The sequence below is a fragment of the Leuciscus leuciscus genome (genome assembly GCF_965113295.1).
Source record: "Leuciscus leuciscus genome assembly, chromosome: 1".
Taxonomy (NCBI): Eukaryota; Metazoa; Chordata; class Actinopteri; order Cypriniformes; family Leuciscidae; genus Leuciscus; species Leuciscus leuciscus.
This window is the reverse complement of record NC_138725.1, coordinates 16,122,028-16,134,999: the sequence shown is the minus strand read 5'-3', so window position 1 is coordinate 16,134,999 and position 12,972 is coordinate 16,122,028. Positions and strand designations below refer to the sequence as shown.

The 12,972-nt window shown below is 38.2% G+C and overlaps 2 protein-coding genes and 1 long non-coding RNA gene across 4 annotated transcripts in view; 2 read left to right on the top strand and 1 right to left on the bottom strand.

The window, feature by feature from the left end:
• LOC309508565 (uncharacterized protein) overlaps positions 1-5,376 on the top strand; it is a gene marked incomplete at its 5' end in the record, with an annotated part of 40,946 nt that extends 35,570 nt beyond the window's left edge. The window contains one exon of the mRNA XM_082183154.1: positions 4,057-5,376. Within this exon, the coding sequence (XP_082039280.1) occupies positions 4,057-4,270 (214 nt within the window). The 3' untranslated portion in view covers positions 4,271-5,376. The remainder of the gene's footprint in view (positions 1-4,056) is intronic.
• The window catches only part of LOC309498214 (uncharacterized protein), a 233,752-nt gene that overhangs the window by 81,099 nt on the left and 139,681 nt on the right, over positions 1-12,972 (top strand). The window lies entirely within an intron of this gene.
• Positions 1-12,972, bottom strand: part of LOC309503752 — a 97,217-nt gene that overhangs the window by 77,087 nt on the left and 7,158 nt on the right. The window lies entirely within an intron of this gene.

Here is a 12,972-nt window from a genome sequence, read left to right as displayed (position 1 = left end):
TTGTTAATGCTTCAAAGATTGTCTCCATTTGTAAAACTAAACGTTTCAAAGTGTAGGAAAACTTATACTTGGCAAACCAACATTTTTATTTAACATTTTTAAATCAGCACTATAATCAGTAGACGGAAGATTTAAAACTACATTTGTAAAATATTTATGTGTTATACTGAAGAGTAAAGAGAATGGAATATGCTGGAATATTCACTGGAATATATGTATGTATTTTCAGAAAAGTAAACAAAACAACGAATACATCATCGCAATTACCAAGTCCATCTCATCTGGCATGTTATTAGAATTAATGATTATGTTTTAGAAACTCATTTCTGTTTATATGACACATTAGTTACAGTTTCTGTTTTCATAGACGTTAAATGTAGGTTTTAAATCCTTCATGTTAATCTTCTATGAACAATGTAGATTAATGTAGAATAAACAAATGTGTATTTTAGTCAGAATTATTGCTCTTCATCAACTTGAGGTCCTGGAGCTCGCTCTGTAAAGTTAAACAGAGACTCACTCGCTCTCGGGATAAGCAATTAAGGAAAATGGAAATACACACATGACTTTCTAACATTTACTGATAAGGATATAACCATTAAATATAAGAATGTGCTACAAAAGTCATTGAAATTACAATCATTTACTTCAATCTCTGCATTTAATAAAACTACTAGGGAATGTTTTTAATCACAGCTTTTAAATGTTTTAAAGGAGCATTTCACCCGTGGGAACATTGATCTTTATTGAAAGTGGGTCATATATGTAGTCAAAATGTATTAACATTTTCGAATTTGTTGCCTTTTTGACCGAGTTATGACAGAAAGTAACTTTAGGGCGCATTTGTATGGAAAACCACAACTCCCACAATGCAACACATTTGCACAGCTCCACAAGCCACTCCCATTAATCCAGAACACCGCCTATGAGAAATCTGCCTATCAGAGAAAGCACTAGGCTAGCTACCGCTTGAGTTTGAAATTCATTTCACATAAAAAAATGTGTTGTTTGGCGAACTCATTATTGAATTATTCCTTGTTACTATTTATTTTGAAATGGTGAACTATTGCATGGTACTGGGATGTTCAGTCCCCCGACCCGCACCCGAAATAAAATCAGTTTAGCCAATCACATTAGACACAATTACAAAAATGTTTATTGCCCGGTCATACAGAAGTTTAACCGGTCATACGACAATTAACACAAGGACAACTTCAGCCGAAGCTGTCAAAAGACCGATACATGAAGAACATGGCAAACGTTACCACAAAACTGAGTAGCCTTAACATTTTACCAATCGAACAGACGCGGCTACAACACTATATGCCTCGCAATTTCGTCTAGCCTACATCTGAGAATTTTAGGTTCAAACACGCCCTGCACACCACACATACTTAAGGCGAGACACGGCAGGCAAAAACATCGATTTTTCATGCAGTGGTCAGTTTTGAGATTTTGGCCGAGTTTACTCCTTCAATATGTATTCTTTCAAGCTGCTATAAAGAAAACGCTGAAAATATACATTACGATGTTTATTTTATTACATTTTGTTTACTTGCGGCAGTAAGTTTGTCCCGAATTTACCAGGAAGTTAGTATTCCAACGGGACACGCCGAGCTCCGTCTGTTCACTGAAGTCTGTCATGTCCGGGATTGTTGTAAAGCTCTGAGTCTCCCGCACAACGCTATATAACCCAAATATGGGCATTTCCTTTCTATCAGTAACCAATCGTGAATGTCCAAAGGGGGATTTAAAGCTAACGACGAAATCTCATTTAGAGCTATTAAATCTTTAACTGCCGTTTTCTCAAAATTATTTTTTTGCGTTTTTTTGTCATTCTCCAGTAGAAACATCTCAGCCTATGTAGCACCTATGTACACCAAACTTTCCAGTTATACACTTAGCATTATTCTGAAGATCTGTTCAGAGGGATTTGTTAATAAATCATTCCTGGCCTGATTTATGTGGCATTTTAATTTAAAAAAAATGTTGAAAATCGATATTTTAAGGCTATGGACAGTATATTTTGATTTCCTAGGTAATGAAAGCATATATCCTGAAATCCCTCTGAACATCTTTTTTCATCTTGTGTGTAATCAAAATGAAAAAATTATTTTGCGTCTGGCTTTATCATATTTTCAGATATATCTACTGAAACAATATGCAAAATTGCACATATTTAATGAGATAATACCTAATTTGCATAATTAAACATAAACATTTCAAAAACTTGTAAAACATTTTTTTATGAACTTGTGTAAGTAATGAACTGAGGAAGTTTCATGGTGATATCTATTATTTAAAATTTTTACCCTATTCACCTGTAGTGTCTCGCCTTAAGTGTTAAATATGAAAAATACCGTTCGATAGAACTGCTTTGTTACCACAGTTTCTGCGTGCTTCCTCAGGGATGAAGTTCCACATTTGCGGCTATCCAACACGAAAATGTTTGCAGCAAAGCCTTTCACAATATTTTCTTCAGATAACTCCAAATTTCTCCCACACACTGGACTTGTCGACAACTTTACAATCTCCACTAGCTATTCTTTTCTTCAACTCCTCAGCATCCATCTCGACGACTGCAAGCAGATCGCGCGCGCGGTTATGAGGAATTTTTAAAAGTGAATGTAGCCTAGGTAACGTTATAGATCCTGGGAGGGCGTGGCGCGTCGCCACAAATAAACTGATGTGGATTTTAAATTATTTTATCAACTTAAAATACAGGCATATATTTGTAGATGTGTTCCTAAAATTATGCATATATTTTTACGCCTGCATGTGATTGTTTTAAACCCGTGTTTAGACCCGTGTTTCTCCTGTGTCCGACCCGACCCGCATCTGACACAGTTGGATATTTTTCACCCGCTTGAGCAAAATTTGCGGATCACCCGTCCCATGCAGGACTCTAAGCCCAGGCTCCTCGGTCGCAACAGGCAGGTCTCCTGCCTCGGCTGCAGCCGCCGCCTCCTGTTCCTCCATCAGCCTCAGCTGCTCTTCACTATATTGTGGCTCGTACACATAGCCACGAACATCTGTTTCGAGCAACAGACTTTCAAAATCCTCTTCTTCCATATCATGTGTAGTTCCTTCAGCCATTCTCGTAAATTCCCATCTGACTCCATAAGCGTTTATAAGTTTAGTCCCACCCACTGATCTGTAATAGGCCTGTAGGGTGAGTGGGTCCCACCCCCTGGAATAATGAGGAGCTAGTGTTTGTAGTCTCATACACTATTCAATGAAATGTGATTTCCTGCTTATAATGACGCAAAATGACGATTTTTACGTCATTATAAGCAGGAAGTGAAACACTTAAATTCTTATTTCTCCCATCTCAGGGAAAAATAAAGGAAAAATCCACATCCATTATAATATATGACTGTTTTTCTAACAATACAAAGCTTAATGCAAATGGATGAAGTGTCCCTTTAAATTAATGAATGTGTGTAATGTATGTTTGAATGTCTTTCAGGAGATTTTAACTCTCCTGTCAAGCTGTTGGTGAAAATAAGAGCTTGTTCTTCAGTGATTTACCTGGTTAAATAAAGGTTAATAAGTTACACAAAGGGAAAACAACACATGCATCTGTACGACGTGTTAAACTGTGTGCTAAAGAGTTTATTTGAAGCACTGAATATGAAGCACTTTTCCTGCAGCAATTTCATCAATTGGTGGTTGCATTACTAGGTATAAAAAAAAAAAAAAAATGTTTGTTGTGTTGTTGTGGCTTTGACAAAACCTGAGAATCTTAAATTACATGATCACAGTACTGAAGAACAAAGAGGTTGGTGTTTATTCTTGATTCCTCATTCATTCTTCATGATGAAGAACATGCTGATGCTCACCAGATTTACATTGTTTCATGACCAAACTAGTATTTTATAACACGAATCATCTTCATGACATTAAAATGGATCATAATCGTGCACAGCAGTTGTTGACAAGATTTGAAAATTAAATTAAAATGACTGTTGAACAGTGATCTTGACTTTGAGCTTCACTTATCATTTCACATTTATCTCTCATTTGAAATCTCACATGATTTAATGTTTCTTTTAGACACGATGGACGCGAACGAGAAAGGAAAAATGTGTGTAAATGTAAATCAAGTCTGAAGAATCTCATGAGGATCCACAGCAGAGAGAAACTTTACACATGTGATCAATGCGGGAAGAGTTTCACACACCTTCGTTCTGAAATCACTTCTGCTTTCAGAAGAAGAGCACCAGAAAAATTACACCGGAAAAAAACACTTCCATGTTCAGGGAGCTGAAGAAGATCCGTAACACTTTCAACAGAGACATTAATCTGAAAATAATTTTAACTCGTTCAGTGTTTTTCAGAGATCTGTCTCGTTAGTTTTATGAATTTTTGTACTTCAAGTAATGATGGATTAAACTCATTATAATTTTATCAACAGCTTGTTGTTATTGTCCAATTTTATTTTCTGCAGATTATTCTTGCTTCAGGAATAATTCTATAATTTTCAGTTCTGAAAGCCAAGTATTACGTTTGCTTCTGGGGCTTCCCAGCAAACACAGAACGTTCCCCTAACGTAAAAACGTTCCCCGGACGTAAAACACACAGATGTTTTTGTATAATGACCTGTACAGAGCTCTGAAACTAGTTTATGCAGCATTTAATAAAATTGAACAATTAGTTGAATCCAAGCGCATTACATTGTGAATGTGAAAAGTACAGAAATCATAAATTCTTGGGTTTGTTTATATCTTCATTTACTGCACCTCTGCTCTGCACACGCTTCTCCAACATGCGTTGTTGTACACAGTGCAGTGTTTCCGGGATCTACGTCAGAATGCTGCCTCGTTATTGGCCAGTTCTGCGTCAGGATCACGCGCATTGGCCGACGCTGGTCATGTGATCAGCACAACGCATGCTGAGTCTGCGTTCTGACGTAGAACAACTTAAACAGCAGTAACATGTCAGCCACTTTTGTTCTGATCAACTGATGTCTGGGTAGGAGAATGACAGCGAAGAGAAGAAATTGATGAATAAAGTTGTTATTTTTGTTTTGTTTAGTTTTTGTGCACACAAAATATTATAGTCGCTTCATAAACCGCAGTCTGTAAATTTTGCAAAGTTATGCTCTTTGTCGCCATCTCTGTTTGAAATCCGCTATTGCCGTTATTTGAGGAATTATCTTTACGAGTGTTGTGCATCAGCACGGCTCCTCAGCACAGATGAATAATGTCTTGAGGTGTATGTGTGGGCTGTCAGTCAGTGCACCAGTGTGGATATTCACTGTACTTACAGATACGACCTCCAGGAAGTATTTCCAAAATAAGAAGGAAAATGTCATCTGAACAAGTAACATGTCAGCCACTTTTGTTCTGATCAACTGGTGATTAAATCTTACAATCTTAAAATTAGCTCAGATCACGTCAAACCGTGCAAATTATTATTGTTATACTTTGTTCTCAAATTGTTAATGTTATCAACACTATGTGACTATGATACATAATGTGACTGTATTTAAGGCTATAAATGATCTGCCACCTGCAGCAACTTCACACGCAAAATAGCCACTAGCGGGACTCCTTCTTTATGTATACAGACGTGACGTAATGATGCAGAGATGAACCGCGGCAAGCTCGTATTTCCTGTGGAAACCCACCAGTACCACTCAAATTAGAACCCATTAAAAGCTTACCGCTGTGAATCAGGCTACAGTAAGGAGATGAAAATTTTTATAGGTGGGTCTAAAAGACCATTTTCACCTGAGATTCAGACCCAGACAGCAACCTAGTGCTACCAGATGTGGGCCGGGTCTGAGCCGACACTATGTTGCTGTCTGGGGAGCCAAATTACAAGAGGGACAAAATGAAAGATGGCAGCATCATTATTTATTGCTAGGTCTGTAAGTTATATCTGTTGACTTTAGCAATCTTTGTTGCATAATAAACAAATGGAGACAGTTGTCTCCAAAAAATCGGGAGAAGCACTTTTCATGTATTTTTGTAATTGAAATTTTTTTTTTTTTTTAAATGTTAGACCAAAACGACAAATAAAAATACATTTATAATGCTTTTTCCTCAGCATCCGTCTGTCTGGTGGCAGACGTCAGTATTTCACAATATGAAATTAGAAAAAGAAATCCATTGAAAACTAACTTGCAAATGGCCCGTAACTAGACAGAGGCCAGAAAAACCTGGTGCTTGAGCACTACCTATAAAAACAAAAGGCAGATTAGGTAACCTAGATCAAACTTTATTACATTCATTAATCAGGTATGATTGAGATGAGTTCACCAATAGCCCACATCTTAAAGCGGTGGTAAACAGACGTCAGGGCAGATAGTAGTAAAATCTTGCATAGTACACAAAATCCCATGGTTTAACTCTAGATTATTGACCGGCAAGTTATTGAGCTTATTAAATGGCTGGTTGGATTCCGGGAAAGATACACATGTAAGATACACCACATATGGTGATGATCCATTTAAGACATTGCAATTGCAGGGGCTGGGCAGTATTCAGCATGGTTCAACCGGTCATTTGCCCACTTTAGTGGGTAATCGGACAAATAGTGGGCAGCAAGCCTGAGGAGAATATGTTGAGTTAATTCAGACCTGAGCGATTTTGTGTTCATTTGTGATTGTCTCCATGTTTGGAGTGAGAATATGGGATGAATATAGTATCAAAATGATAAACATGTGCGAGCACAATTATTCATGAACTTGAAAAATGTTGCAGATATGTTTTACTATTAGGATGACCTTTTCCATAACACCAAAGAGCATTTTGTGAAGTTAGAATAATTGCATAGGACTCTGGTGTACTCAAAACTACAATACAATTTTGTCCATCATATCGATGGTATCATGATACAGTGATTCTGAAATAGCCTACTCTCTTCATCGCCAGACAATTTGATCTACGATATATCTTGATGTACAGGTGAAACTCGAAAAATTTGAATATTGTGCAAAACTGCCAGCGCTGAGAATGGCTGCAGGACCGGATGGCTGCTTGCCTGTTCTGGGTTACCTCCACTTCCCTCCCCTGCTGCAAGTCTTGTGTGTTCATGTTGTAGTGTAGTGTACTGATTATGTGCTAATGTTGTTGAGGTGTTTTTTTCCTGTTCCCAAACTGTACTCCTTAGCATAGTCTGGGGGTTGCCTTTTTTTTCTCCTCACCTCTCCTCATGTCAATGCTGTATTTTTTTTCCCCTCAATCCCCTGTCTTCCTGTCCTGTCTCTCACTTCTGTCATTAGAACCAACGTGACTTTTTACTGTGCCGAGTCGAAGTGCTCCCGAGTCCCAAGTGCTATTCCGCCATATATTATAGTTATCCTTTTTACCCGCTTAGAAAAGCGCCACGTTTTATTTTGTGTCACCATTCTTGGTCATGTAACTACTCGTGTAACTGTATTTAAATAGGGAAAACGTGGAGGTGTTTGGTCGCTTCTAGCTTCATCTCTGTCTGGATCCTAATGAATGAACTGGGCTAAGCTAAGTGCTATAAAAGTGTCCCCGCGTGCCAGAGCGATTGAGTGCACGCACTGAGACGAGAGAGGTATGCATCAACTCGTCTTAGTTAAGGGAATAACATAGTTTAATATGAAAAATCGGTGAAGTATCCCTTTAAGACTCTTAACGTGGATTAACAAAGAGACATCGAAGCACCAAATTTAGTACACAATATAGCCCTACCTTATTAATAAAGCATACTTTGTAGAGGCTAACAGATTAAATCAGATCATGAACAACACCCATAGAAAACCTTTGTAAAACACTCAATGTGCAATAGTGCGTTGCATGTTCAATAAGGTTTATAGGCGACTGAGTTCTTATATCACTGTCTTACTGCATTAACGTTAAGCTTTTTCTTTATGATAGGGATGATCTTTATTTCTATGGGAGGACAACTATATACAGACACGCAAAGTTTCATGTTAAGGGCATTTTCCTTCCTTAGAGCCTGTTAAAAAAGAAAAAGATCAACGATAATATTTGCAGTTGGATTCATGTCAAGTCATCTTCATTTATATAGCGCTTTTATCAATGTAGATTGTTCCAAAGCGGCTTTACACTGATAATAGGAAATTACAGTAAAAGAGATTGTTTTGGCTAACCGTTTTAACAGGAAACTCTTCTCTCTTAAAAGTTCTCTCTACACAGACTTTAAACGCGAACCTGTAAGATCGCTAATGGCGTGCACATGCATATTAAGAATTAAGTCTAAAGGTATGCACGTTTGAATATATGTGCTCTTTCCCTACAAATCAACTCTCAACATACTAGTTATCTGGCCTTAAAATTTATAATACAGAATTTTTATCGCTTCTACGTAGCCAAATGAACCGTAATTATCCCGACAGTGCTTTATCTGTAGAGACGTAAAGGGAGGGGAGGGAGGCCTTCACAGGGAAGAGCCTAGTTGACACTTCAGAACTGCGCTGTTGTCACGTCCAGGAGCAGGTCCCTCATCAGATCTGGATACGGTCTGGATCCGGCGGACTGCGGTAAACCTCGGGATAAACAGAGAGACTAATATTCACGTAGAAGCCATTCTTCTTATGATGTAACTAGTACATCAGGATTTATGGGAAGTGTACCCGGTTCCCGGTTCCTGACCTAATCTATGCAGCCTAACATTGAATTATAGAAGTCTATAATGTGTATGCTAGGTCAAAGAGATGTGTATTTAATCTAGCTTTGAACTGACAGAGTGTGTCTGCTTACCGGACAATGTTAGGAAGACTGTTCCAAAGTTTTGGTGCTAAATAGGAAAAGGATCTACCGCCAGCAGTCGATTTTGATATTCTAGGTATTATCAACTGTCCGGAATTTTGAGATCGCAATAGACGTGAAGGACTATAATGCATTAAGAGCTCGCTCAAGTACTGCGGAGCTAAACCATTTAGTGCTTTGTAAGTAATCAGCAATATTAAAAAATGTATGCGATGTTTAATAGGGAGCCAATGCAGTGTTGACAGAACCGGGCTAATCTAGTTCTAGTGAGAACTCGAGCTGCTGCGTTTTTGAACCAGCTGTAATTTGTTTATTAAGCGTGCAGGGCAACCACCCGGTAGAGCATTACAATAATCTAGCCTTTATGTCATGAACGCATGGACTAATTGTTCAGCATTTGTCAATGAGAGCATATGGCGTAATTTAGATATATTTTAAAGATGGAAAAATGTGGTTTTACAGACACGTGACTTTCTAACGTGACTTAACAGAGCAGCCATCAAGTGTTAGACAGTATTCTAGGTTATAACAAGAGGACATTTTTTTTTGTCCCAATAATTAGAATCTCTGTTTTTTCAGAATTTAGAAGTAGGAAATTACTAGTTGTCCAATTTTTTTATATCAGCTATGCATTCTGTTAATTTTGTGAATTGGTAAGTTTCATTGGGGCGTGAAGAAATATAGAATTGAGAATCATCAGCATAACAGTGAAAACCATGTTTCCTAATGAAATCGAAGAGGGTAATCCAGCACCCGGGAACCTGCTGATTCCTCATTGCATTGATTCCCATTCATTTCTGCGTAACTTTTGACAGGGAATAACTTTACATCTGAGGCTTTTAAAGACTCTGTTTGTCCATTGTTTATTTCTAAAGAAACATGACAATGCATAAAAGGCTCTATTAACTTGTATCTTACGTAGAAGCCTTTTAAAAAAAAAAATAGGCTAATGATTGCGTCATAACCACGTGACTCTGTCGTACAGTAGAAACATTACCGCATAGACTAGAGGAGAAGCTCGCAGGCAGTCGGGGGGGACGTGGAGGCATAAAGTCCGATAAAGTCAAGGGAGACGCCCATAGCGAGTCATAAAGTTGATCCTGTTTCTAGCTCATGGACAGCTCCTACTCACGCTCTCCATCTCTGAAAGATTCGGAAGGGAATGATTCAGATTTCTCTTGGCACAGCTACTAAAAGACTTACAACTGTCAGACAGGTTGCTCACGTCACATCTACGTCGTCAAGCTAAGTTTGAGCCTGTGCAGTACGCTCAGCCATCAGGAAGAGAGTGCTTCTAATTAACTTCACTTTTCTCCGTTGAAATCTATGGGGTTCTGTGTCCATTTCTTATACTGTCTTTGATGATATCTCTCAAGAGTAGCATGTACAGAGTGAACAGCAACGGTTGTAGTACTGAGCCTTGTGGTACGCCATACTGAACTTGTGATTGATAAGACATCTCTTCATTTACTTCTACAAACTGATAACGGTCAGATAAGTATGATTTTAACCATGCTAGTGCAATTCCACTAATGCCAACATAATCTTTAAGTCTAGTTAAAAGAATGTTGTGGTCAATAGTATATCTGCAGCACTAAGATCGAGTAACACTAATAGAGAGACACAACCACGATCGGATGATAAGAGCAAATCATTTGTGACTTTAATGAGAGCTCATATTTTAGGCTTATTTAGATCTAACTGCTCTATACATAGTTTACCATCTTTGACATTTGAACTTGATTATAGCAGTTGTCTACTTTAATGTGCTTTCACTTCTTTTTAACTCTTTGTATTATTTGGATGAATAATAATATTTTTCTTTCATGTCAGACCTGATGGAAGTGAAGAGGGAGAGTGAAGAACTGAGTGAAGTGAAGGAGGAGAGTGAAGAACTGAGTGAAGTGATGGAGGAGAGAGAAGAACTGAGTCAAGTGAAGGAGGAGAGAGAAGAACTGAGTGAAGTGAAGGAGGAGAGTGAAGAACTGAGTGAAGTGAAGGAGGAGAGTGAAGAACTGAGTGAAGTGAAGGAGGAAAGTGAAGAACTGAGTGAAGTGAAGGAGGAGAGTGAAGAACCGAGTGAAGTGGTGGAGAAACATCATGTCAAACCTGGAGAAACACCTTTGAGTCGCTCAAAGACATCTTTCACCTGCACTCAGTGTGGAAAGAGTTTCCCAACCAAACAGCGTCTTGATGTTCATATGAGAGTTCATACTGAAGAGAAGCCGTTCACATGCGATCAGTGTGAAAAGAGATTCAAGACCAAACAAAGTCTTGAGATTCACATGAGACTTCATACAGGAGAGAAGCTGTTCACATGCAATCAGTGTGGGACGAGCTTTACACAAAAACAAAATCTTAATGTTCACATGATGATCCACACTGGAGAAAAGCCTTACGCATGCGATCAGTGCGGGAAGAGTTTCACACAATCATCACAGCTAAAGAATCACACGAGGATCCACACTGGAGAGAAGCCGTTTACATGTGATCAATGTGGAAAAACATTTCTTAGGGCATCACAATTGAGGACACACCTGGCAGTTCATACGAAGGAGAAGCCGCATTCATGTTCTGAATGTGGAAAGAGTTTTTCACTGCTGTGCAATTTAAAAGTACAGTTTGAAACTGCACCAGAGAATTCACACTGGAGAAAAACCTTACAAGTGTTCACACTGTGACAAGAGATTCAGCCAGTTAATAACTCTGAAATCACATGAGAGAACACACACTGGAGAAAAACCTTACAAGTGTTCACGTTGTGACAAGAGATTCAGTCAGTCTGCAAATCTGAAAACGCATGAGAGGCACACGTGTGATCAGTGTGGAAAGATTTTCTGCCTTAAAAGTCAATTAAAGCTACACATGAAGATCCATGCAGTGGAGATACCAGATCACCACTGTTTTCAGTCGAGTGAGTAACAAAGATAACTGAAGGAACCTCTCTCCACATGGATCGTCACAGTCTGAGATCACAGTAAGTAGTTCATCTTCATGTGCTGAGCATTAAAGTCTCTCCTGTGTAAGTTAATTTCCTAACAGCCATGATGAGAAACAGGACATCTTGGTGGTTGCTTGCTATCTGCTTCACATTTTTCACATTATTATGAGATATTGAGTTATAATTATAAGAAAGTATCTCATTATTATGTACAATTTTCAGAATGAGAAAGTATCTCTCTATTCTGACATGTGCTTGTTATTATTAAAGGAGAACTCCGGTCAATTTTAACATTGAGTACTGTCAATACAGAGAACAACGACAAAAATCGGTGTTGCCTACACCGTGTTATCCTGTTTTAAAAATTTGCACCCTGTTGACTTCAATAGGGCAAGTTTTAAACCTGCTTTTAGCCTCTTAACATCCTTGATGTGTCATTACAAGTGCCCAGCCATTATGAGTGATTCCTTCAGAGTGAACGCGGTGAATCTGACTGCAGTAGATGTGAAAGATATGTATAAAAATTATGTTAATTCAGCCAGCGCACATACCTGTATTTTCTTCCTGTTTTCGGTAGAAGTCCACAGTAGTCGATTGTCGAGTTCACGTGCATAGGTTTAGTATCTATGATCACGCGCGTGAACTCGACAATCGACTACTTTGGCCCATTGAAGTCAACAGGGTGCAAATTTTAAAAAGAGGATAACACGGTGTTTTGTCGTTGTTCTCTGTATTGACAGCACTCCACATTTACAAAAAAATGAGCTCAATGTTAAAATTGACCGGAGTTCTCCTTTAATTTCATTAATTAGTTGCAGCCCTAGTTCATTTAAGTTGGTTTTGATCATTTTAAACAATTGAAGAAAAATAGTTTGTTGCTTTGGCTTCGACAAAACCTGATTATTCATGTTATCCTGCGTGATTTGAAGATCTTGAGTTACAGATGTCACAATTCTGCACGCCCTACTATTTGAATTTATACTAAATATGTGTCCACAAGACTTTTGACTAATGGATGTTGTCACCTAGAGTTTTTGCTTCAAAATGATCTGAAAATCATCCTGGCTAATCATTCGCATAAAACAATACATTGGTTTAAAGTTTGTAAGACACTTTTTGTTTGGAAAGGCAATATGCGCAGGGGTGTGAATGATCATGAATAATGATGTGGTACACACCCAATATGATAATGACCCGCATAACGAGCTTTTCATTCAAGTGTGTCACTGAGCCACAAGAAAGAATGCAAGGACAAAATAATATATATATATATATATATATATATATATATATATATTAGCTAGAGAATGCCTGGATCTC